This window comes from Syzygium oleosum, unplaced genomic scaffold, assembly GCF_021117445.2.
Source record: "Syzygium oleosum isolate NSW1041296 unplaced genomic scaffold, Sole_v2.1 Sole_v2.21, whole genome shotgun sequence".
In the NCBI taxonomy this organism is placed as follows: Eukaryota; Viridiplantae; Streptophyta; class Magnoliopsida; order Myrtales; family Myrtaceae; genus Syzygium; species Syzygium oleosum.
The window spans coordinates 2,975,258-2,997,774 of NW_026607505.1; the positions used below are offsets into that span (position 1 = coordinate 2,975,258).

At 40.0% G+C, this 22,517-nt stretch overlaps 1 protein-coding gene across 1 annotated transcript; it reads left to right on the forward strand.

Annotated features, from left to right (window-relative positions):
• Positions 1–5,685: 5,685 nt before the first annotated feature.
• LOC115690762 (protein RGF1 INDUCIBLE TRANSCRIPTION FACTOR 1) lies at positions 5,686–7,443 on the forward strand. Its single transcript, XM_030617227.2, has 4 exons — positions 5,686–5,862; positions 5,952–6,197; positions 6,318–6,458; positions 6,980–7,443. Exons 1-4 carry the CDS (start codon positions 5,860–5,862, stop codon positions 7,370–7,372), a joined length of 783 nt encoding a protein of 260 aa, XP_030473087.1. The 5' UTR covers positions 5,686–5,859; the 3' UTR covers positions 7,373–7,443.
• Positions 7,444–22,517: the final 15,074 nt, after the last annotated feature.

A 22,517-nucleotide genomic window follows, 5' to 3' on the forward strand; every position in this document is an offset into this window, starting at 1 on the left:
GAATATAATAAAGAAGGGTGCATGTGGAGGAGGGTTGGAGTTATAAATAGAAAGGGCATTTGGACGGGGGCAAAGAGATCCCCTCGTGCGGCTCACCCGCTGACCCAAAACTCTTGTTTGTTCTTCTTGCTCCTTCTCCTTTGACCATTGACCACCTCCCCAAAAAAAAAAAAAAAAAAAAACCATAATCACACACTCAAAAACTTTAGAAAAAGAAACGTAGAAAGGAATAATTTTCTCAGTACAAAGCTCCACGAAAACCTTGCTCTTTAATTGTTTTTTTTTACGAGTCCGCACAAATAAATTGTCAAAAGTGCAATTTGTGTAACGATTACAGTAATAACGTGATCGAGCCAAAAAAAAAAGGGGGTCAATGAATCGAATTTTTTTGCCCTTTTTGTTGAGTATTTTTTGAATTATAAAGTACCTCAAGTTATATGTATCTTATGCAATAAGAAATGTTTCCTTTGATTAGTGTCGAATTTATCATCGGATCCTTTGCACGTGAGGTACTTCTTTACTACACCACCGTGCACCTTTTCATGGCACGTGGGGGTTGCCCATTCTTTGAAACTTTTGCTAAATTCTTTTATTTATTTATTTATTTTGGCCCTTTTTTTCCTTTTCTTTTTTCTTCCTTTCTTTTTCTTCCCTTTGTTCGAAGTTTTTGTTTTGAATGTTGTTTTCATAGAAAAAGTTGATTTTGTAAATTCAAATAAATGGAGGTTGCACGTGAGTAGTTTCCTAATTCCAATGGTCGGTTCTGATAAATCAAGAGGCGCCCATTAACCGAAAGGTTATTTGTATGTTCGGGACAAAATCATTTCGATGTTGTCCTGAAATGTATGGACAATATTTTGCTCTCCTCACTTTTGTCTTATCTTTTGGGTAATGAAGCCATTCTACATTCAAAATCTCAGAAATTATAAATGCTTTGGTATCTTGCCTATTTTAAAATTTATAATTTCTTCGATCATAGTATAATATACATACGTATATGTGTGTGTGATCGTATGTTGTCTTAAATATGAGAAAACGTTTTACGCATCCGTTGCATTGGTGTCCTGGAAAAGAAATTGATCACTTTGGAATAAAGTGTTGCATACATAGAGGGAAACTAATAGGGATTTGAATTTTGACAAAATCTAAGTATTAATATGCTTATTTCTCCATGTATCAATGGCAAGTGATAAAAGCGATTACATAAAATACTATTTTGTAAATTGTAGACATAAAATTGTGGGTCGTAACGTGAAATTAAAACAATAGGGTTTTGATTTTCTTCATTCTATATGAAATAGCGAGAAAAAATGCAGATAATCATCGAAAAGAAAATATATGAGCTGGAAAAAGGACAAATGTACAGGCGATTGTGAAAAAATTGATGATTGCATTAAGTAAATAATTCGCAAATAGATCCTCATAAATTATAACTGAGATATTGAAGCAAAATACTTGTTAAGTTAATTATTTTTTACTATAAAGCCATTAAATAAAAGTGTATGGATTTTATCTACCGCGATATCCTATATAATCTCACGTACACAAGCATATCCAAAATGATACGAGACCTAAAAATCAAGCTAGCAATACATTATTCACAAATAAATCCTTACGAAAAATATAACCGGTACATTAACTCAACGAGAAATAAAAAATCTAGATTAAGATCTCATTTCAATTCGAGTTTAGATGTATTGTGTCATCATAATAACACATTAGCATAATTTTGCAAAGGCGGTGTTAAACTAATGCATTAAAAACGTATTGGTGTATTTAAAAATTAATTTCCTATTTCGAGGAAACAGGTGGATCTCTCCCTTCAACAACATGTAGATGTAAATATTAAATTAGAATAAATTCCCAATAATAGAAAGGTCCAGAGACCTACCAAGGCAGTGGTCAATATGCCTATAAGCCAGCTTCGTCAGGACTTCTAGGCTAAAAAAGGATACGAATTTTCTAGAGAAGATTAAAATAATATCTTATATTATATTAATCCACGATTAGATGGCTTGATATTGCTAATGAATATCATTAGCTAGTGCTCTTATAACCATGGTCATTGCAATTATATGGAGCGGGGTAATGATTTTAGAGAAAAGAAATATCACGAGATGCAGTAATTTCACAACACCACAAGATATTAAAATAAGCAAAGTTTAGATTTTTTTTTTTAAAATTTTAAGGTCGTAAGGGAAAGTAACGACATATAGTAGAGAGGTACGCCAATCCAAGCACATCGGACGTATCAATGTACGTCGAACGTAACTTAACAGATTATCTAAACAAACATTCAATTATTCATATTTTTTCGTATGGTTATAGTTCTTAAGGTAGAAGAATGGGTAGTTGAGAAATGAGTGAAATTCCTCTCAACTAGGCCAACTCTTGATTTCAATGATTAATCTTTTATAAGTATATTATAGTAGTTTTCGAAGGGTCCATTTAGAGTGATTCTTATTTTTTTAGCTTAGTATTACTATTATCATTGGCTTTTTATCACTGGGGAAAGTTATTGTTATAATAATTGGCCATTTACTTACTAGGCATATTTTAAAACTTATGTAAGGAATGCAATGGAATCCAAAACATTTTGATCATTACAATCCAATCGTGAACCTTTCTTAAAAAGTGCAATCAAGTTTTCTTGGATGAATAGGACCAAAAATCACCTATGCAAGAGCCTTAATACTTCACTTCTCAATATAAATTTAGGACTTAATTATGCTTTTGAGTAAAATTTTTAAGACTTGATCGCATTAAATTAAAATATTGTTTGATTACTTTAATTTTAAAGTTTGGGATGAGATTGCATTCGGCATATCAGGCGTTTGCATTGAAAGAGGATTGACAAAATGCATGCTTAACTTTCCAATCGCAAAACCCCAGTTCAAGTAAAGAACCAAAATGTTAGACAAAAGGAAGACTAATTAGGAATTGGTCTCCCAATAAAAGAGTATTTAATACAATACATAGCAAACCCCAAGATTAGCCCTTGGTTGGAGCACAGAGGCGCGCCGAACTACGCACCCTCAAAATTGGCAACGGGGAAAATCTTATTAATTAGGGTCATTAATGTTCGCCTTTCTAGTGCTTAGTGAGTTGTGTTCTTTGATTGCATATTGGCTACAAATCCACACAGACAAACGCCAACAACACATAATTATTTGAACTCGCGAGCACAAACAAGATCTCCTCCTCGCTTTTGAGCGAGTGGAGTGGTTGGTCGGTCTAATGTTGCCATGTTTGATTCCCCAAAACCCGGGTGAATTTCCTCGTACATGTCTCTCCTTTTGGCTTTGGCATGTCTTTGATGGCAAACCCACCACCACAATTAGGGCAAAAAGGTAACACAGAGGGAGAAAGAGACAGATAAAAGAAGAAAACCCATCACCAGGGTTTAGGAAATTGTGTTTTTCACGGCTTAATATCGGTGATTAATGTTCACTAGCTTCCTCTTTTGGGCCCTTGTCTCCTTGTATCCCGTGAAGCAAAGGAAAATCAAAGAAGAGTAGTAGGATCCATATTGAAGAACCCCTTTTCTTTTCTCGAGATTATTATTGCATCTACCCTATGCTTGGACATCATCTGCATCCTTTTTGGAGGGGTAATAAGAAATTTGTTTGATGACGAGGGTGTGTGTTGAACAAGAGTGACTTGGAGGGTTTTTCGGTCAAGAATATTAAATTTTGGGTCATCGAATGGACTGAACTTGCGGTCACATATGAACACACTAACTAGCTGAGCTGCAAATCGAAAGGGATCTTGAGTGGAGTTTTGAATTCTTGGATCCCTAAAAACACGCAGAGCATCCACTGCTGCTTGAATAGGTTCAATTCACTGGTAGTGAACAGGGAAAGTTGTGGGATGCTGCCTCCTTTGTAATTTATATAAATACATGCTTTTACCCTAATCGAGTAAATATTTAATCTTAAAGGGTTTAGTCGGATGGTAAATAATTGCGATTCCGAGCTTCAAGGAGCCCGAGATCTCAAATTTAGCTCTTGCTCAAAAAGCTAATGCACCTAACAAAGAACAGGTAATTAATCGGTCGTGAGGATAGATCGACGCGTAAAAATAACTAATGCTACGCTTATCCGCAACTACTTGCCCCGTAAAAGGGAATCCATGATATCAACACTCAACAAGTTTTGAAGCCATATTATTAGGTAATAACATATTATGGTAAAAAACTATTCTCGGATTGACAATTTTCTATATTTCAATCGTATAGCTTTTAATCTATTAAGTTAATTAACCACACATTCTTTTAATAAGATAAACTTTCAGAAATGACAATGATTTTGCAAAATTTTGCACATAGACAATGTCAATTATCAACATGTTACGGTCGACAACTAATTTTTTGGATCAACAAATTTTATATCTTTACTTTATTTGTGCTCTTATTTTTGCCACAAAAGTTCACTTCTTATTATAGACAAATTTACAAGCCCCAATATTTCCAATTGCGCTTTTCCTTTCGACACCATACTTTTCGCGAAAGTGTTCTAACTAATACTCAGACGCTGGTCTTGCTTTATGCTTGATAATTACTTCATTTTGAAGTAAGGAATGTAGAGTTGACCTTTTACGTAAGCATATACATGAAGAAATTCAGAGAAAGTAAATAGCGCAAGTTATGGAACAACAGGAACGAATTGTTTGTCTAAACTAATTTACCCATTTACCCTAGTGAAAAAGATTGTCCTTTATGAAGAAGTCAAGCAAAATGATAGGTTTGACAACAAAAGAAAGGTTATATATTCTTTTTGTGGTCGCTTTTTTTGACTTTCGACATAAATCTTGCAAAATTCCAAACGAAATAGTCATATCGTTGACGTGAAAAGAGCGGAGTTAATCAATATAATCCTATGACGTATGTATTCATAATTTTTCATGAGATATGATTGGTCGTATCTATCGTGTCGATGCAACGGAATCATGAAAGCGAATAACAGGAAGTTTTGGTGGACCAACTTGGCTTGGTTGATGGCATGTAAAGTAGTAGCTGAATCCCATTTTCAGCATGAAACACAATTGATCACGTCAAATCAAGCTGTCATACATGGAAAAAGAAAGTGTCTGTCGATGGCTGATCATTACCATATCAAGAACAATATATCATCAAAAGGGCTGTCCCAAACCAAACTTTACCCTCCATAAATTATTACATTGCATGTGGACTGAATGGCTTCCACTACACAAATTGCAATTGGAACACACCAAAAGAAAATGAAAATGAATGTGGGTGTCTCCAATTTCAAAGTCCACACGCACCAACAAGTTGCTGGGCTAAACCCGAGATCAGAGAATCAAAAAGAAACAAAAGGCAATACATATGAGCTAAAAGGCACATCCTCCGAGGGAAGTGTAATATTTTCTTGTTTTTTGGGTTGGTCAAGTTAGGTTTTTTCTCATGTAATTCTTTATATTTGGCGAGTAAGAGGGCTCTCCAGCCAAGGAGATGATAAACATTAATTTATGAGACTTTTGAAGTGAATGGGAGACACGGAAACAGCGCCCACGTTCTGCCTCATATCTTACTCCCTTACTTTAATACTCTCTCTCTCAAAAAAAAAAGAAAAAAAAATAGATAAGTGTTTTTTTTTTCAAGAAAAAATAGAAACCCGCTTCCCAATTGACAAAAACTTTGGGTCTCTCAAAACTCAAAGGGACACTAAATATATACCCTTCCCTCTCTTGTGATTCTCCATAAATACTCTTCTTTCCACGTACCATTCTCTCTCTCCCCTTCCCTTCCTTCCCTATCTTTTGATTACTGGTGTCTCAATTCCACTTGCTCACATCCTCAACTTTGTGGCTAGTGTGTTGTCTGTGTTGATCACCTATACCATGGTGAGTGACTCTCTCTCTCTCTCTCTCTCTCTCTGCTTTGAGTTTCCTATGATCTGATGAGAATTTTGGGTTCTGGATGGTGCTTTTAGGGTGTTCAAAAGCCTGCATGGTTGGATGCTCTATACACACAGAAATTCTTTGTGGGGTGCTCTTACCATGAGAATGCAAAGAAGAATGAGAAGAACGTATGCTGCTTGGATTGCTGCGTTAGCATATGCCCTCACTGCATCCCGATCCATCGCTTCCACAGACTTCTCCAAATTCGGCGCTACGTGTACCATGACGTCGTCCGGCTAGAGGATCTCCAGAAGCTCATCGACTGCTCCAACGTCCAAGTAATGATCGATCGCCGATAATTATATCGAAAAGAAATAAAGAACTTTCCTAGAGCTTTGTTAGCGACATAGTGATATAATCTCTAGCTGATCCTATTGATTCTCTTGATTTCTTGAAAGGCATACACAATTAACAGTGCTAAGGTGGTGTTCATCAAGAAAAGACCACAGAATAGGCAATTCAAAGGGGCCGGGAATTATTGCACTTCCTGTGACAGAAGCCTCCAAGAACCCTTCATCCATTGCTCTCTAGGGTGCAAGGTAACTTTATTTCTTTATCAAGAATTAATCATGTTGTTTGATTTTCTTTTCATGCATAATCATGAAAAGATCAGGAAATGATCATTCAAAGCAACCCCTAAAGAAGAAAAAAAGGGCCTAATTACACTTTAAACCCCTCAACTGTAAGAATTCTTGCTCGTTCAAACCCTAAAAACGTGAAAAAATGGCTTTTGATTGATGTTATCTTACTGTCAATTTTTGCACTTAACTACTTGTGTCTAATTAGCTAGAAGATATCATATGATCTCATCATCTTACTTAAACTGTATACACACACACACATAATTATTTTCAATCTGTAATTTAAGATAACATCACGCACTACTTTTTGCAGATTTTGGAGATAAAAATATAGGAGTCTATCTATCACTGTAGTTGAAAGAGTGAATTCTGAACACCATTTCAAATTATGAGTATCAAACATCAATAAGGGCTTACTAATTCCACGAGAATAATAACCATCATATGATTTATAAAATTGTATGTCCATGTACTCGAAGGTGGATTATTTGCTGAAACACAAGAAGGACCTCACTCCCTACCTAAGGAAATGCAAGACCCTGCAGCTGAGCCCCGACTTCTTGTTCCCGCAAGACATGGCCGATGACGACATGATGACCAACGAGACGCAGCACTCGACCATTGTCGACTGCAGTGACTCGCCGATGAGCGACTCCTCGGGCTCGTCCGGATCGGAGATCAACAACAACATGATGATGATGAGCAATAACATCGCATGCGGCGGAGAGGTTGTGCGCAAGAAGAGATCGAGTGGACACTACAGCGTGTGTGGAAGATCAGCAAGTAAAGTGTCGCAGGAGGACATAATTATGGCCTCCAGCATTAGTAGTACCAGGAGAAAAGGCATCCCACATAGATCTCCTCTATGTTAGAAGAGAGGAAAAAAGAATAATATTAACTTCAAGTCCTTTTTTAACAAATTCTATCAAAAATATGATTTCCTCTCTCTCTCTCTCTCTCTCTCTCTCTCTCTCTGGGTCTCGTTTGGAGTAAAATAATGGGTTGGTCGGAGAGTTTGTCTTAATGGCATCACGTGATTCCCAGTTCCAAGTTATCGGCAGTACAACTTTCTAGGGTTTTACATTGTAATTGCCTAATGTCCTTATTATATATACAAGCTAGGAGCTAATTAAGCTCGTTCAATTTGGACCCAAAAAAGTTCCCATTGATGAATGGACCACTCTCAATGATCTTTCCTTATAGATCTCCATGTTACATGTACTAGAGCATTCCATTCCATGGAGAGAATTTTTAGGAACCACTACTTAAATCGAAGGTCGCTGTATATCATAATTCTTCAAACTTATTTTGATCTCACATGACACAAGCCCACACCTACTTCCATGAACTTAATTCAGTGAATTGATAATTTCTTTTTCGATGATTTTAACCTGAAATTAACTTGTCTAACCATGCCACATTACCGATTGAATTGCTTTAACGGTCCATAAATTTGAGAGAGAGAGAGAGAGTAAAAAGTTCTAAATAGGATTTGACCGGTCAAATTCCTCCTCGCACACTCAATAAGAAAAGTGGGGGTGCTCTGCCATGAACTCAGAGTTTACACTTATAAAATAGTTGTCGTTTGAAAAGGGACGTAAAGGCTAATCATAGCATGTTATTTTAGAAGACAAAAAGGTGTGGAATCTAGAACAGTAATGGAAGAAAAATAATGAAAGCGATACGCCTATATATTTCTGTTAATGAGTTTCACTCGAGACTCAGATAGAGAGCACATGAAAACAAATCAATGGCTCTTGAATACGGTGTTAGCTATGCAGACGTACATTAAGATCTTAGGGTACGTTTATTTCGCGAAAAATAAATAATTTGAAAATTAATTTTCCGAAAAATGATCGTTTGCATTGCTGACGAAAATAAATTAACGGAAAATATTTTCATTATCTACGAAAATGTTTAGACATAAGTTGTTATCGATAATAAAAACATTTTCCATCGACTAATTATTTCAAGTGATATAAGCGATCATTTTTCGGAAAATATTTTTCAAATCATTCATCTTTCGCGAAACAAATAGAGTCTTATAGTCCAATCCACTTATGGATTTTGAACAATGCTAGAGGCATTATGTTTTCTTCTTTTAAAGTTATTTATCCCTGGAAAATAAAGAGTAGAGTACAGATACTCTTACGATTGCATTTCAACCATTTCTTTTTTGATTCGAATCGTCGTGTCGCAAGGGTAACAGAGGCGTGAGCGGGTTTCAACAATCTAATCGAATCTTGACATATTTCTTTGAATCAAATTTCAGTAAAGGTCTAAATGTAGACCATAGTAAAGCCTATCTTTTAACTGCAAATTTGAGGAAGTCCCACGTTCAATGGTATTATTGCTTTTTTCCTTTTTCATGGTACCAGGAGAATCAACTTTTCCTTGGAATACTTTGATGAATTGATGTTTTGACGTAGAAAGAAGCGATAACTTGGAAAACCTTCCACAATTCGACTGGAATTCAATTTGATAATAATCTGAATACAAAGCTGGACGTCATTTAATAATGATAAGACTCCTAAAGATATCCGAATTAATGAAGATAACATCAAAGCAAATCAAATCTAATCTTATCTAATAAAATCAAACGAAATATTGATAATTCGAAATTGCCTAAAGTAAAAAACTGCCTGAAACTCTATCCAGACGACTTCGAAATGCTAAAATCCATCATATGTCACAGCATAGCGGTGAGTCCGAATGATACGGCCATTTCGCTTCAACCGACCAATTTTGAGCGCGATCCGAGGTCGTTTTCCCCAAAATCAGAAAAACTGCCGAGATTTCCGGCGATTACGACGATCACATTTTTCAAGATAATCACAGGCTAATTGTTCTACATCATGTTTAATTTATTTTTTGTATATGCGATAGGAAGAAGATAAAGGAGATAAGAAGTGGAGGGTGAGAGCTCGACCTTGCAACGAGATTAATTGTGTATTCGTGCTAAGCTACACTCAAACAAGAATGGAGCCAAAAAATTCGAATACTAAGTTCTAAATGTGGAAACTCGCTGAAAATGCAAATGAAAATAAAGAGTTGTTTCGTCGTAGCTGGAAAAATGAATGCGGAATGTGCCTAGTTTATTATTGCTAAACGATAAAAGAGTGATTTAAGTAAACTATTAGAGAACTCCGCATGGCAAAGTGACGGGATTAACCCGACAAGATCAAGCTGTCGGGAGATCATGCATCCCGACGGTATTGAGATTAAACACCAGTTAACCATTATCTAGTTACAACGGTGCCACCACTAACTAAAAAGCCATGCATACATTGATCTTCATATCGATTTGACCACTGTAGATTGTAAGGCCACTGTAGAGCACTGCACATTTTCGGAGTGTCACGTGTCCTTAATGATGAATGTTTGTCCATTCGTATTGCCAATTGTCATCCAAAATCACCGCCCGAGAACCCATTAAGAAAAAAACGTTTATGTAAGATAAATGGCTCGATTGGGCAAAGGATTGGACTTCTTAGAATCCTAATTTGAATTCTTTGTACTCTTTCGATCATTTACTGAAGGATCCGGGTCGTAAATCCGGATTGCCTTAACCCAAATTTTGTATCACAGATCAATTCGCGGAGCTATGCTTTCGTTGCACTACAAAAAAACACGAAATTTGCGACGAACGTTTTTCCGTCACAAATTTGCGACGGAAAATACAATCCGTCGCAAATTCCGTCGCAAATTTGCGACGGAAAAACGTTCGTCGCAAATTTCCGACGGAAAATAAAACCGTCGCAAATTTGCGACGGCATTGTAAGTCCGTCGCAAATTTGCGACGAAACAACGTCCGTCGCAAATTCGTAGTTTATCAGCCCGTAATATTCCAACCCTATCTCTCTCTCTCTCGCTCTCTCTCGTTTTTCTCCCTCTTTCATATGTCTGAAATCAGCAAAATTCGCGGGCGCACATATTAATCTCGGTGAAGCTTTTGTACCGGTAAGTGTCATAGCTAGCTTCGTGACTATTCGTCGTTGCATTGTAATTTCTTTTTTTTTAATATATGTTTATGTTTATTTTTTTTTGGTATCTGCATCACCGGTTTAACGACCGGCGACACCTCGCCGGCCTTTGGATTAGGCCGAACGGCCACGCCATTTTGCGACGAAAATAGTTTCCGTCGCAAATTTACGACGAATAAATGAAAATTCTGTTGTAAATTTGCGACGGATACTATGTGCCGTCGCAAATTTGCGACGGATACCTGATTCCGTCGCAAATTTGCGACGAATAAATGGAAATTCCGTCGCAAAATTTGCGACGGAGTTCGATCCGTCGCAAATTTGCGACGGAAAACTATTTCCGTCGCTATTCCGTCGCAAATTTGCGACGGATACTATTCCGTCGCAAATTTGCGACGGCACATAGTATCCGTCGCAATTTTGTGACGGATACTCTATCCGTCGCAAATTTGCGACGGAACATAGTATCCGTCGCAATTTTGTGACGGATACTCTATTCCGTCGCAAATTTGCGACGGCACATAGTATCCGTCGCAAATTTGCGAAGGATACTGATCCGTCGCAAATTTGCGACGGCACATATATCCGTCGCAAATTTGCGAAGGATACCTCGATTCCGTCGCAAATTTGCGACGAATAAATGAAAATTCCGTCGCAAAATTTGCGACGGATACTATTTTCCGTCGCAAATTTGCGACGGATACATTCCGTTTCCATCGCACATTAAAAATTATTAAAAAATGATTCTTAAGTGATTATTCTTTTTTGGGTATGTGCCTAATTGAAGGTCTCGCAATCCAAGTGGACGTTGCAATTCTCATTAAATTGATCACTTTCTCCTACAAATATTTCAGTCAAATATTTGGGTAAGTCTTCTTTACATTGTAATTTTTTCTATTTTTGCAATTTCATATTAATTGTTGCGTGAATAACAAAAATTATCATTTCCAAAATTTTATGGTTTTAATTAAAAACAATAGATATGATATTTTAAATATTTTACCAGAATTTTTTATTTTAATACGAGACACAATGCAAAGAGAAAGGGTTTGGATGTATAATAAGAACTTACACGGACGTCAAGGATTGACGAGATGAGTTTAAATCTTGGGTTGGAACTATTTTTAGACTTTGCTAGTAGTAAATATGAGTTTATGGATGGAAATAAGTTAAGGTGTCCGTGTAAAAAGTGCGGTAATGGTAAATTTCTTGTGTGTGATCAAGTTAGAGAACACCTTATTAGATTTGGGTTTACTCCGAACTATTATAATTGGACTTCCCATGGTGAACCATTTATATCTGATGAAGGATATGGAAGAAGTGACCAATTGTCAGTTAGGGAAGAATGTGACTATTATGAGCAATTGAACCCATACGAGAGGATGGTGATTGATGCAGCTAGTTATAATTTTGTCACAGAATCAAATCATGCAAGTACTAGTTTTACTCCTACACGTGAACAAGTGGGTACTAGTCATGCTTCACAATTGGAAGATATAGGAGTAACGGGTTTTGAGGAGAATGTGTATAATGAAACTTTTCAATCTAATCAGTTCTGGGATGTCTTGAAAGTAGCAGATGAACCTCTATGGGCAGGTTGTAAGGACCACACTCAATTATCGGTGACAGCCCGACTATTAAATATCAAGGCAGAGCATAATGTGTCTGCGGATTGCTTCAACTCTTTTGTTGAAGTAATGCGGGAATCATTGCCTCGTGATAACAACATGCCAAGTGATTTTTATGATATGAAAAAGCTAGTGGATAACTTAGGTCTTCCGGTTGTAAGGATTGATGTATGTAGTAGGGGTTGTATGATATATTGGAGAGATGATGAAAATGCAGAATCTTGCAAATTCTGTAGCCAACCTAGGTACAAGATTAACAGGAGGCCGGGTCGTAATCGGAAGCGTAAATCATGCAAGCAAATGTTTTATCTGCCCTTAATCCCTAGATTGCAAAGGCTTTATGCGTCTAAAGCCACTGCCGAACACATGACTTGGCATGCAAATCATGAAACAGAAGAAGGTCTAATGTGTCATCCTTCAGATGCAGAGACATGGCAACATTTTGATAGAACATACCCTGAGTTTGCAATAAAGCCTCGGAACATCAGGTTAGGTCTCTGTGCCGATGGATTTGCTCCATTTGGGAAAACAGGAAAAAGTTATTCATGCTGGCCAGTTATCTTAACGCCGTACAATCTTCCACCTGGTATGTGCATGAAAACACCTTATATGTTTTTGACATTGATCGTGATAGGGCCGCAAAATCCAAAAAAGTTGATAGATGTTTATATGCAACCATTGATTGAGGAGTTATAACGGCTATGGGTTGAAGGTGTCCCTACGTATGACGTTTCTACCGATCAAACATTTGTTATGAAGGCTGCCCTCCTTTGGACGATAAATGACTTTCCAGCTTACGGAATGTTATCTGGATGGAGTACAGCTGGGATCTTAGGATGTCAAATATGTTTGGAGAGGACAAAGTCATTTAGATTAAAACATGGAAAAAAGCCTAGCTATTTTGACTGTCACAGACAATTTTTACCGCCAAGTCATCCTTTCAGAATGAATAAGAAAGAGTTCAGCAAGAATAGGACTGAAAGAACGCGTCCACCATTGAGGTTGACTGGCAATCAAATTTGGGAGCGTGTGTAGGACTTTCCAACTGTTGTTGAAAACCCGCAAGGCATGACTTTTGCGTACGGAAGTACACATAAGTGGACAAAACGCAGTATTTTTTGGGATCTACCATATTGGAAGGCCCATCTTATTCATCATAATCTTGACGTCATGCACATAGAAAAGAATGTTTTCGACAATGTCATAAATACTGTGATGGATGTCGCCGGAAAAACAAAAGACAACTTGAACGCAAGAAAAGATATGAGAGATATTTGCGATCGGCCAATACTAGCTGTGGATGCAAGCAGCAGGGGACCAAAACCGAAAGCAGTTTATACATTGGATAAGCAGTAGAGGCGAGTTGTTTGTCAATGGTTGAAATCTGTGCGGTTTCCTGATGGATATGCTTCGAACCTCGGGAGATGTGTTGATTTGAAGGAATGCAAGTTGACAGGTTTGAAGAGTCATGATTGTCACATCCTGATGGAAAGACTAATTCCAATAGCTTTGAAGGAAGTTTTACCGAACTTTATATGGGGCGCCATTACAGAATTAAGCAATTTCCTCCATGATATTTGCTCGGCAGTGTTAAAAGCATCGCACATGGAAAAACTAGAGAGAGATATTCCAATTATTCTTTGCAACTTAGAAAGGATATTTCCTCCAGCGTTTTTTTATTCGATGAAGCATCTCTTAGTTCACTTGCCTTATGAGGCTAAAGTTACAGGTCCCGTCCAATTTCGATAGATGTATCCATTTGAGAGGTAATGTTTTCTTTAAAATACAGTTCAAATGAGTTTATCATATAATATGTCCCGATAAACTTCTTTCTATTTCAACTAGATTCTTAAATCATTTGAAGAAAAAAGTGAAGAATAAGGCACATGTTGAAGCTTCAATTTGTAATGCATATATTGTGGAAGAAGTGACGACATTTGCATCATACTATTTTGAGCCGCACGTTCAATGCAAGAGGCGGAGAGCAGGCAGAAATGATGAGGGCCCCATTGATCCCAATTGCACAGCATTCTCTATTTTCAATTATCTGGGTCGACCAAGCGGCGCATGTCAGTTTCGTTATTTATCAGGCGAAGAACTTCATGCAGCCCATACTTATATTTTACTGAACTGTCCAGAAGTCGAGCCATACTTCAAGTAAGTGTAAATTTGTAAATATATGTTTTGTGTGTCAAATATTTGCTAATAATGATATGGTTTTTAATATTAGGATTTTCCAAACTTCAATGTTTGGACTACAACCAAATGAGTTTGACCGTTTGTGCGATGAACAATTTGCAGCATGGTTCAAGACATATGTAAGTTGCCTATGGATCAAAACCAAGTTATTAAAATTATATACATCATTTAGTTAAATATATATTATTAACTTTGCATGTGTAACCTTATGTTCACAACAATTATGAACACTTTGGAGGGCAAGAATTGTTATATTATCTGTCATGGGGTCCACAGTTAAGAGTTCGAAGTTGGCCAGCATATTTCATAAATGGATATAATTTTCATACTCAAGAATATGGAATGGGAAAATCCACAATGAATAGTGGTGTGTCTGTTCGGTCATCCAATGGTGACAGTTCGAAAGATAATTTTTATGGCTTGTTGGATGAAATCATAGAGATAGAGTACCCTGGACCATTAATGATGCGGGTTGTGTTATTTAAGTGCACGTGGTTCGACCCCGTCAAAGGAATGAAGGTGCATACGAAGTTCAATTTGGTTGAAATAAATCACAAGAAAAGGTATATGAAGTATGAACCATTTGTCTTGGCACAACAAGCAATTCAAGTATGTTATGCATCATATCCTAGTTTGAAACGTGACAAAGCTGATTGGTGGGCTGTATGTAAAATCAAAGCACGGAGGAAAATCGAGGAACACTGGACGGATAGAGCCTACCAACAGGAGGAAGTGTCTAACACGGTTGAAATTGAAGAATATAACATACCAACTTTACGAGATCCGTGTGGAGCAATGATAGATGTGGATCCAACTGAAATTTGCGAGTTAAATGTACAAGAATATTCAGAATCTGATTTTCAGACAGATGACGAAGACGAGGACAAGGACGATGATGAAGACGAAGACGAAGATTAAAATTTTTGTCACAAAACACTACAGATGTGTAATTATTAATGCTACAAGTGCTATTTTGGTTGTTATCATTATTGTTATTGTGCTTTTTTATTATTGTTATTGTCGATTATTCTTTTTATTTTAATTGATCGTCCGAAATTTTGTCCCTAAATGCCGACAAGTCTAATATTATTAACGTGCCCTAACATTTCCGATATTCTAATTTCTATTGCAACATTTGAGATGCCTAAATTTTGGATTGAAAAAAAGATGTAACAAATTTACGACCCAAATAAATGACATGCTAAATTTTTGACCGAAAAAAAAGTCACAAATTTACAACGTTCATGTAGTATGTGCATATTTGCGCCGGACTCAAGCTGTCCGTCGCAAATTTTGCGAGAGAATTTGTACCGTTCGAAATTGTATACGGATAATTTAATCCGTTGCAAATTTGCAACGGAATTTTTTTTACGTCGTAAATTTGCGACGGATTTTTATTTCTGCTGGAAATTTTTTGTCGATCGCAAAATTTGCGACCGATATGGAAAGTCCGTTGCAAATTTGCGATGGAAAGTTGATTTTGCGATAAGATTTTTACCAATCGAAATTTTCGGCATAAAAAAAATCCATTGTAAATTTGCGACGGACTCAGCCATCCGTTGCAAATTTTGCGACGGACTCAGCCGTCCATTGCAAATTTTGCGACGGACTAAGATTTCTGTCGCAAAATTTGCGACGGACTAATCTGTCTGTCGCAAATTTGCCGTTCAAATTTTGCCGTTAAAATTTGCAACGGAAAAATTAATCCGTCGCAAATTTGCGACGGAAAAATTAATCGTTCGCAAATTTGCGACAGATAGCTTAGTCCGTCGCAAATTTTGCGAGAGACAGATTAGTCCGTCGCAAATTTACGACGGACAGTTGAGTCCGTCGGAAAATTTGCGACGGACAGTTGAGTCCGTTGCAAATTTGCGACGGACGGCTGAGTCCGTCGCCGTCCGTCGTAAATTTGCGACGGACAGTTGAGTCCGTCGCAAAATTTGCGACGGACTAAGCTGTCTGTCGCAAGTTTGCGACGGATAGCTGGAGTCCGTCGCAAATGTCCGATGTACAACCACAGTCCGTCACAAATTTTAGGAGGGAAATTTTGCCGTTCAAATTTGCAACGGAAAAATTAATCCGTCGCAAATTTGCGACGGAAAAATTAATCCATCGCAAATTTACGACGGATGTTTAATTCCGTCGCAAATTTGCGACGGATTTTTGTTTTCGTCGAGAATTTTTGTCGGTGGAAAATTTGCGACGGACGTCAGCATCCGTCGCAAATTTGCGAACGACCGAGCAAGTCCGTCACAAATTTACATTGTTATTACCCCTCCCCTTTCCCCGACGCCGCCCCCCGCCCGATCTGCGCATTCCCTCCCGCCAGTCGCCGTCGCCGCCCAGCCGTCGCCGCGCATCACCGGTCGGCCCACGAGCCCCCGCCCGTCGCCGGTCGCCCCAGCCGCCCGCAGCCCCCCCCGCCCGTCGCACGCCCCGCCCGGTCGCGCCCTTGCCCCCGCCTCGCCGACCGCCTCGCCTCATCGCGCCCTCGCCCCGCCTCGTCGCCCGCCCCGCCTCGCCGCCACCCCGCCGGCCCTTCGCCGCGCCGCCCGGTCGCCCCTTAGCTCGCCTCGTCGCCCGCCCCCCGCCGGTCGCGTCCCCGGCGGCCAGCCGCCGTCGCCGCCCGGCCTCGCCGCCGTCGCCCGCCCCCGGGAGCCGGCCAGCCCGCCCAACCGCCGCCGACGCCGTCGTCCTTCGCCACCGCCCTGTCGCCGCGTGCCGCCGTGCCGCCGCCAACCAGCTGCCACCCGCCGCCCGTCGCCGCCGCCCGACGCCGTCGCGCCCCACGCCTTGCCGCCGCCCGACACCGTCGCCGCCCCGATCTTGTCGCCACCGAGCTCCGCCGTCGTTCGCCGGTCGTGGCCGAGCACCCGGCCGACTAGTCACCATTTGAGCTCACGCTTGCGCCGGGACCGCCACTGTTCTATCGGCCGATTTTTATTGTCCTTGAACCAAGTAAGCAACTCTCTAAACCCTAGTTAGTATAATTAGGTAATTAGTCGGACTTGTTTAAGGATTATTTAGGATCACTTTTCGTTGGCTAAGTTACGGGTCGATTTCAGGATTGCATGTGGCTTTGATCGATGGTCGACTGGTTAATTTGTCTATTATGTGAATGATTAAGCGTTAAATGACGATAAGGTGATTGATTAAGCGTTTTCACAGAAAATGCTTGAAAATTGAACAATTCTATAAAAAATCAAGGAAAATTACGGAAAATTAAAACAACGGTATATGTTGGCAACTAATATGAAATTTGACGGTAAAATTTTTTTAAACTTTTTAAAAAACAAAAATTTCAGAACATCACAAAATGGCAAAAATTAATAGTGACCACCCATTTTCAATGAAATTTAGATTTTTTAACGTTCAGGGGAAAAAAATATTAAAAAATTAAAAATTTCCATAACCTTATAAAATGGCTTAACATAAATGTGGTCACCCATTGTGAGGGAAATTTTTATTTTTTTTGGGTGAAAAAAAAATTAAAAAAATATAAAATTTCAATACTGCATAGAATTGCCTAGAAAACATGTGGCCATCAACTTGCAGTGAAATGTAAATTTCTTTAGATGGCCAAAAATAAATTAGAATTGAAAAATTTTCAAAATTTCACGGAATGACTTATAATACATGTGGCCACCCACTTTTAGTTATATTTAATTTTTTTAACGTGCCCTAAAAATTATTAAAATAAATAAGGACAAAAATTTTGGAAACTTTACTTAATAGCTTAGACTACCTGCGGCCACCCAATTTTAGTATGGATAAATTTTTTTATTTCACGAAAAAAATTTATATTAAAAAATAATAATTAAAAAATGCTTAAAATTTTAAAATTTCAAAATTTTACAAAATGTCTTAGAATATCGATGGCCACTAACTTTTAGTGAAATTTTGTTTTAGGGCCCAAAATTTTTTTTTGCAATAATAATAATTTTTTTTCTTGCAAAACTGCTTAGAATGACTTAGAATACCTGTGGCCACCCACTTTCAGTGAAATTTAAATTTTTGTACGTTGTCAAAAAAAATTTAATCAAAATGAATGCGATTCATATAGTGATGTTTAATACCTGTAGCCACCCAAATCGTGCTCATACATTGATGTTTCATATCAAAATGAATGGGATTCATAGTATATTTGTTTGTAGGAAATTGCACATCATAAACACTCGACATTGGCTCATTTCAAGGAAACATTTTCTCAGTCTTTCCATCAAAATGGTAAGCTTCGTCATTTACATCATTATGTGTTCGTAATACGTGTCAATAGTTCTTTACATATTCGCATAACCTTCCTACTTGTCAGTATAAACGTGGAGGTCACATGCCTAGAAGACAAGGCTCTTTCTCGTCCTCGTCCCCGTCCCTTTCCTCTTCCCCTATCCCGGCATCTAACCCTCAACCACAGTATGGCCCGTCACAATATGGACACGTTGGCCCTTCCTCCAACACTCAACAACATGTTACGGGACTTGGCCACATGCGAACTGAACGTTCTCCAGTTCAATCTCCTTTAGCTCCATCTCCTTCCGTTCCACCCCATTATTCGGCGGAACAATCAAATATTGACGGAAACAGAGGTTAAGAAGATAACCGATTCTTCATATGCCCATTTGGAGATTCGTAAGTACTTCATTTTTATTTTAGTATATGTAATATTTAGGGCTTTAGATATTGATGTCAATTGAATTGTCCATGTTGCACAATATTCATATGAATGCAGATTCACGAATGCTCCGTCTGTTGTGAGGGAATTGAACAAAATAGTAAGAAACTTTTGGATGGGAGAGTATATTACTTACAGAAATGTTCCACAAGAAGTGAAAGAAATGTGGTGGAATGAGTTCAAGGTAAGTTTTACATATTTTATTTTCTCACCAATTAAGTGTGGTGTAGTATATTGATGGTCAAGAATGATGTAAAGGGACCAGAACAACTCAGTAGTTTTCGATACCTAAAGGACCAAATATTTTCCCCAACATGAACTTTACAAAATCTGTCTATATTTGTCTAGTGCATGGTTATGGATATTTAATCATCATAATAATTTTCAATTTGTATTTTTATTCATTGCAGTGAAAGTTCAAGTGGAAGGAAGCGGAAGACAATGAAGTGAGAAGAATTTTCGATAAGAAAATAAGTGATTTTATGCGAAATGTCATGAATAGAGCGAAGAGCAAGCAAGCGAAGCCGTCTTTCTTTACAGCTGACAATTGGGAGGCAATTAACACATTTTGGGCATCTGAACAGAGTCGGCAACTCTATGAGCAGAATAAGAAGAATCGATCTTCTAGTTCTAGTGATGGGTCAGCCACATATGCTGGGGGCTCTATCAACATTGCGGAGCATCGCAAACGACTGGTAAGTCTGTTAAATGAGTTATAAGTTAATTTAATTCAATTACTCATGTTTAAATTTTGTAGGCACATGAATTGGGGACGGAACCGACATTTGCAGCTACATTTGAACGCACATTTCAAAAGAAAGATAAGACATGGACTGTCGATCGAGCAAAAGCTGTTAAGGTATGTAAGGTTATACTTTAGCTTATATGTAAACTATAATGAAAACCGTGAATGCTTTCAATATTTTTGGTAGATATATATATAGTGATTTTATTTTCATCTACATTGTTAATGTAGGAAAAATATGATGAACTTTTAATGAGCAGTGCTAGTGGTAGTGATGATTGTCTTGAGTCCCGGCCACCAGTTGATAATATGGCATTATGGATGGAGGCAACGGGTGGGGCGAAAAAAGGGAAAATATTTGGGATGGGATCATTATCAAGGATGTACATGCCGAATAGTCCTGGAATTTCATCATCCACTGGGACTGGTCGAAGGAGGTCACGAGCAGACGAGCAATTGACCCAAGAAGTGAATCGTCTGAATAATTTACTTGTTAAGAAGGATGAACGAATACATAACTTGGAACAACAAATGAGAATCGTTATGCAACACCTTAACATCAATCGCTATGACGATCCTCATGTACCTCCAGCCAATCCAGTAGGTGATGGGTACAATGATGACCAACACATTGATGCCGAGAATGCTGCTGATGATGATGATGATGAAGATTTTCTCCGGTCTTTCTAGTTAAAATTCTCAAAATCGGGGTTAAGCTTGCTTCATAATCTTGGTTTTTCATAATTTCACTCATATTCATATGTAAGAATATTTATGTTCGTCCCAAAACGTATTTTTGTTAACCCTTTTGTTATTTTACACCTAGTTTCACATCCATGCATAAACGCTTTTTTTATATTCTGGACTGATTTATGTATCGACATTTCCTCAGGTCTCGACAAAAGTGACTACTTTTGGTGTCCTGCCATCGTACCAAAGCTGCGTCTTCTTCTGTATGGTTTTTTTGCGTCTTCTATGGTTGTCCCGTCTCTTAGTTCATGTTTTGATTGTATTGTAAGATTGGATATCAAATAGGGCAAAAGTACACCACAAGTGCCATAACTTGTGTACGGCGATCACTTTGGTGCCATAACTTTTTTTCGGATCACTTTGGTGCCAAGTCGGAGGAAAAGAGATCACTTTGGTGCCAATTTGGCCGGAAATCCGACGTGGCATTTTTTATTCATTTTTTACGCCGACGTGGCTCGCCGGAGGCTGAGTCAGCGTGTACAGTCAGCATTTTTTATTTTAAATAATTTTTTTAGCGTGTACAGTCAGCATTTTTAATTTTTAATATTTTTTTCTTTTTTTTTCTTTCCTTTTCTTTTCTTTTCTTTATTTTCTTTTCTCCCCTCGCCGGCCGGTGCCGGCCGGCCACCGGCAAAGCCCGCGAAGGGCTGGGCGAGGCGGCCTTGCCCATGGCCGACGAGGGCGGCCGACCCTCGCCGCGGCCGAGGCGGAGTCGGCCTCGCCGGCGTCGGGCGAGGGAAGCCCTCGCACAGGCGGGCGAAGGTCGCCCTCGCATCACCGACGAGTCGGGCGTGGGCGACCTCACTCGCCCGGGCGAGGGCTTCCTCGCTCGGCTCGCCGGCGAGGTCGCCCTGCGCCGGATACGGGCGAGGGCGACCCTCGCCGGCGTCGGGCGAGGTCACCACGCCGGACTCGGGCGAGGGCGACCCTCGCCCGCCCGGGCGGGGGCTTCCCGCCCGGACGCCGGCGAGGGTCGCCCTCGCCGGATCCGGCGAGGGTGACCCTCGCCGGCGTCGGGCGAGGTCGCCCACGGCTCGGGCGGGCGACCCTCGCCCGCCCGGGCGAGGCTTCCTCGCCGACGCCGGGCGGCGAGGGTCGCCACGCGGTCGCCTCGCGGGCGAGGGCGACCCTCGCTCCGCCGAGTCGCCAGCGAGGGCGACCCTCGCCCGCCCAAGCGAGGGCTTCCATCGCTCGCCGTCGGACGCCGGCGCGGGTCGCCTCGCGTGGGACCTCGCCGCGAGATCGCCTCGCCGGATCTCGGCAAGGGTGACTCCTCGCCGCGCCGCCGTCGGCGAGGAAGCCCTCGCCGGGCGGGCGAGGGTCGCCCTCGCCGAGTCGGCATGGGCGACCCTCGCCCGGCGAGGCCCCCGGCGGCGCGGCCGGTCGACGCCGACTCCCGGCGAGGGTCGCCCTCGGATCGCGCCGGCGAGGGTCGCCTCGCCGGATCCCGGATCCTTTGGGTGAGCGAGGGCGACCCTAGTCGGCGTGGGCGACCTCGCCACGGCTTGCGGGCGGCGTAGGAGCCGGCCTCGCTTGTCGCCGGTGAGGGTCGGCCGCCCCTCGCCGGCCATGGGCAAGGCCGCCCTCGCCCAACCCTTCCCGGGCTTCGCCGGTGGCCGGCCGGCAACCGGCCGGCAAGGGGAGAAAAGAAAAAAATGAAAAGAAAAGAAATAGGAAAGAAAAAAAAAGGAAAAAAATATTTAAAATTAAAAATGCTGACTGTACACGCTAAAAAAATTATTTAAAATAAAAAATGCTGACTGTACACGCTGACTCAGCCTCCGGCGAGCCACGTCAGCGTAAAAAATGAATAAAAAATGCCACGTCGGATTTCCGGTCAAATTGGCACCAAAGTGATCTCTTTTCCTCCGACTTGGCACCAAAGTGATCCAAAAAAAAGTTATGGCACCAAAGTGATCGCCGTACACAAGTTATGGCACTTGTGGTGTACTTTTGCCTATCAAATAGTATTATGTCAGACTCTACAACTTTCCTTCTGTTATTTATTTCAATTATATGTCATTGTGGCTGGTTTGTCAG